At 39.8% G+C, this 3,824-nt stretch overlaps 1 protein-coding gene across 1 annotated transcript; it reads right to left on the bottom strand.

Moving 5' to 3' along the window:
• Positions 1–348: 348 nt before the first annotated feature.
• LOC149146641 (uncharacterized) lies at positions 349–3,075 on the bottom strand. The gene is made up of 3 exons (XM_089452827.1): positions 1,976–3,075; positions 1,658–1,858; positions 349–1,564 (listed from the first exon to the last, which is right to left on the bottom strand). Exons 1-3 carry the CDS (start codon positions 3,073–3,075, stop codon positions 349–351), a joined length of 2,517 nt encoding a protein of 838 aa, XP_089308953.1.
• Positions 3,076–3,824: the final 749 nt, after the last annotated feature.

Genomic DNA, 3,824 nt, shown 5'->3' with positions numbered 1-3,824 from the left:
TACATTGCATAATGCAATGGGTCTGAAACCCTTAGCATCTTCCAAATTTTCGTTCTTAGGAATCAAAGCATAAAAGGTAGAGTTAATTGCAGGCCATACCTTTTGGTTCATCCGAGATTCTTCTATCAGATCCAGAATTTCTTCTCTCAGGAAATGCCATCCCGCTTGGTAAAATTCAATCGTAAAACCATCAGGACCTGGAGCTGTACCCTTTTTCATGGATTTTACAATTTCATCTAACTCCTCCATATTGACTGCTCACATCAATGCGTTATTTTGGTCCTCTGTAACTAGACGAGGAATGGCTGAGCATATTTCTTTTATTGCTTCTGTTCTATCCACTAAGGGTTACGTTACAATGTCTTTGTGGTATTCCACCAGCACTTGCTCTATTCCTTCCTGATCCACGATTCTTTCACCATTTTGGTCTCTGATGGACAATATCCTATTTCTTTGCCTGTGCTGAACCATAGCCTGATGGAAAAATTTTGTGTTTCGTTCACCTTCCCTTAGCCATTTTATTCTTGATTTCTGCCTCCAGAGGATTTCTTCTTGTTTCCTCCTTTCCTCCAATTTCCCAATAATTATTCCTTCTTCCTGAATGCTCTCCACTGTCCTTCCTTCTACTATAATTTTTTGTTGAAGAGCCTCCATCTCTCCTTCAAGTTTTTGTTTTTCCTCCATAATATTACCAAATTCTTCCTTGTTCCATTTTCTGATTTTTCCTTTTAGCTCTTTAAGTTTCAATTGGAAGGTATGCATTTTTCCTTTACCCTTCACTGTACTTTGCGTCCACCATTCTTCCATTTTCTTTATAAATTCCGGATCCCTTAACCAAAAGGTTTCAAATCTAAAAGGTCTTCTTCCAAGATTCCGTTTAATATCCACCTCCAATCTGATAGGCCAATGGTCCGAACCAAGAGAAGGCATGATCTTTGCTTCAACAAAAACATCCTTATTCATAATGCTTTCTGAAACCAGGAAGCGGTCAAGTCTCGATGCTATCTGATTTTTACCCCCTCTCCTGTTATTCCAGGTGTAGATTCCATTGATAGTGTGTATATCTACAAGTCTTAACTCATCTATTACCTCATTGAAACGGTCCATGTATTGATCTGATTTTCTTATCCCTCCCTTTTTCTCCCCTAGGGATCGGATTAGGTTAAAATCGCCTCCTATAACCCAAGCAGACTCTGGATACATTCTACGAATGGCTTTCATATTTTTCAAAAAGCTTTCTTTTTCCCCTGGGGTATGTGGGCCGTAAACCCCTGAAATGACTACCTTTTCATTTGTACCTACTATTCTACCCATACCTGTAAGGATTCTGGCCATACTAGTCCAGCCTTCTAGGATTATGTCGTCTGGGTTCCACAAAATTGCAATTCCTCCCGCAGATCCAATAACATCTTGTCCCATAACTTCGTATTGAAGCTTATTCTTGTTGATTATTACTTCCAGCTGCTGCACTATAATTTTCGTTTCCTGAAGAATCATAATACTCGGTTTGTCCTTTTTCAATTTCTCTTTCATGTACCTCTGTTTCCCTTTACTGTTCAAACCCCTAATATTCCAACTGATAATAATCATTTAAAACTTTTGATAGGAGGGGAAGAATACCTCTGACAGAGGTATCACTTTACCTGAATTTATCAACGTTTCTCCCACAGTCTGAATGGTTTCACTCAACGTTTTCCGTCCTCTTTTCCTGTTGTTTTTGCCAGAGCTGTCCATTCCCATTTGACCATTCTCCTGTTCGCTTGCTATGGTTATCTGTTTGTCCATGTTCTCCCCTTTTTTTTCTTTGTATTTTTGAAATGCTTCTTTGTATAGTTGTTTCTGTTTCTCTGGTATGAATCTGCTATCCAGGTTTTTCCATTCCTGAATTAACTGTTTCATGATTTTTTCCTCCTCCACCTCATTTTCCGTCTGGTCTTCCACCTCCATCTGGGTTTGGTTTGTTACTGTTCCTGACTCTCCTACAGGTCGTTCTTCAGCTGCTTTCTCTATATCTGCTTCTTTTCCTTTTATATCTTTAACTATTTCCATTGGCGTATTTCCAGGATCTTCGTCATCCTCCAGGTTCACTTCATAATCCTCGTTTTCATTCTGGAGAATTTGAAATTTGTTTTGACTCGCTGTATTAAGGGGTTCTTCCTGTGTCTGAGTTTTGGAGCCATCTTTGCCTTGTTTCTTCCTCCTTGTAACCTGTTGAAAGTCCCTATCTACCTCTTCCATTTTTCCTGATTCTCTTTGATATTCTTCTTGATTTCTTTTTAACCCTTCCTCTTTATTCAACGGACATTGTCTATATAAATGGCCGTATTCATGGCATTTTCGGCACCTAAATGGAATATGTTCATAGTCTATTGGCTGTTGCCAGATTTCATCATGATATTCCAGCTCAATATATTCTGGAAGGGGTTCTGCTATATTCATGTATACACAGAGCCTTGCATATGATGTATACTTGCCTCGCTTCGTTGCTTCTGCTATTTTGACAAAGCCCCCGATTGTTTTTCCAATCCCCTCAAGTATTTCAGGGTCCCAAAATTCCACTGGTAAACCAAACAATCTAATCCAGATAGGAGCGGCTAGCATTTTTTCTTTTTCAGGGTTATATCTTTCTTCCCAGTATTTCATAAACAAACCCGCATTGTTCATAAAATACGATCCTTCCTCAAAAACCCTGTCTTTGTCCTCCAAATTCGCAAAGATGGCTGTAAAAAACCCTTTTGCTCCCAGTTTTAGATCTATATGTCCTTTTGGTCTCCACCTTTGATAGATCCACCTATGCAGTTCTTTCTCAGATGGCCAATACCCTACAAACTTGCAAATCAGCGCATGGTCTTTCATGTAGCAGTTATATTCCTCAAGTTTGTTGCAGGGAATGACATATCTGGGTTGTTTTTGTGCCCTTGGAAGGCATTTCCCACCCATCCTCTTTTTCCATAGGTTACCCATCACTGGAGCATAGTCTTCCTTCATATTTCGCTGCATCCCACTTGCACTGGTATCACCTGCTACAACATTTTTGTAGGAGGGGATCTCTCCCCTCCCCTGCCGATTTTCCATTTCCTACTCAGCTCTGATACTTTTATTGCTTAACCTCGTTTCTTATCATGAAAACTTATCACTTAATTCGTTTATGCTACGAGCTTACCTAGCTCAATCCGCCTGCTGCGCCTCCCTTCGACTTCTGCTCCACATTTTTCATCTGCAGCTCCGTAGCGCTGCACCGTCGGCTTACCCTAGCCTGCAAACCCTAGCGCCACCGCATTGACCTGCTCATGTCCAATACTTATTTATATTATTTAAATAATAATGAAACGTTACTTATTCATTGTACCAATGATTACATTAGTTGCTTTGTTTCATTGTCATTATTCATATATGAAGGTCTCATGAAGTTATGAGCAATGGCTTGAGTCCTAGCTCTATAAAAAGTGGCACGTAATTTAGGGTCACTGGAACAAAACTACTAGCAAAATTCCAAAGTCGTCGGCATGCCTTGATGTGGGAGCGCCTAGAAGGCCTCAGTTGCATGAATGGATTTTCATGGGAGTGAATGAGGTGGAAATTAGAAAAAATTCAAGTTTCCTCAAGGATTGGTCACATGGAAGGGTTGGTTAGCTCCTGAAGGTTCTATAGCATGTGTGGAAGGTCAGGTTGGTTTCTGTTAGGTCCCTATAATACTAATGATTACCCATTTACTATTGTAGTTTTATCCCTTATTAATATTGTTGTGCCCCTATTGTCCCCATATTGTTATTACTGTGCCCCATAGAATCCCTCTATTGTTATTTTTGTGCCGTTATATTATT

This window comes from Pinus tabuliformis, chromosome X, assembly GCF_031772625.1.
Source record: "Pinus tabuliformis cultivar Carrire ecotype Pingquan chromosome X, CPIR1, whole genome shotgun sequence".
Classification (NCBI taxonomy): domain Eukaryota; kingdom Viridiplantae; phylum Streptophyta; class Pinopsida; order Pinales; family Pinaceae; genus Pinus; species Pinus tabuliformis.
This window is presented reverse-complemented; position numbering and strand designations above follow the sequence as displayed.

Bases quoted from the DNA above. Each gene is read 5' to 3' on its own strand.
- LOC149146641 (XM_089452827.1), bottom strand. From the start codon at position 3,075: ATGGAAAATCGGCAGGGGAGGGGAGAGATCCCCTCCTACAAAAATGTT. The intron at 1,859-1,975 runs GTCAGGAACAGT...CCTGGATAGCAG, and splicing joins GAAGAACGACCTGTAGGAGA to ATTCATACCAGAGAAACAGA. The intron at 1,565-1,657 runs GTTGATAAATTC...TTGGAATATTAG, and splicing joins ATTCAGACTGTGGGAGAAAC to GGGTTTGAACAGTAAAGGGA.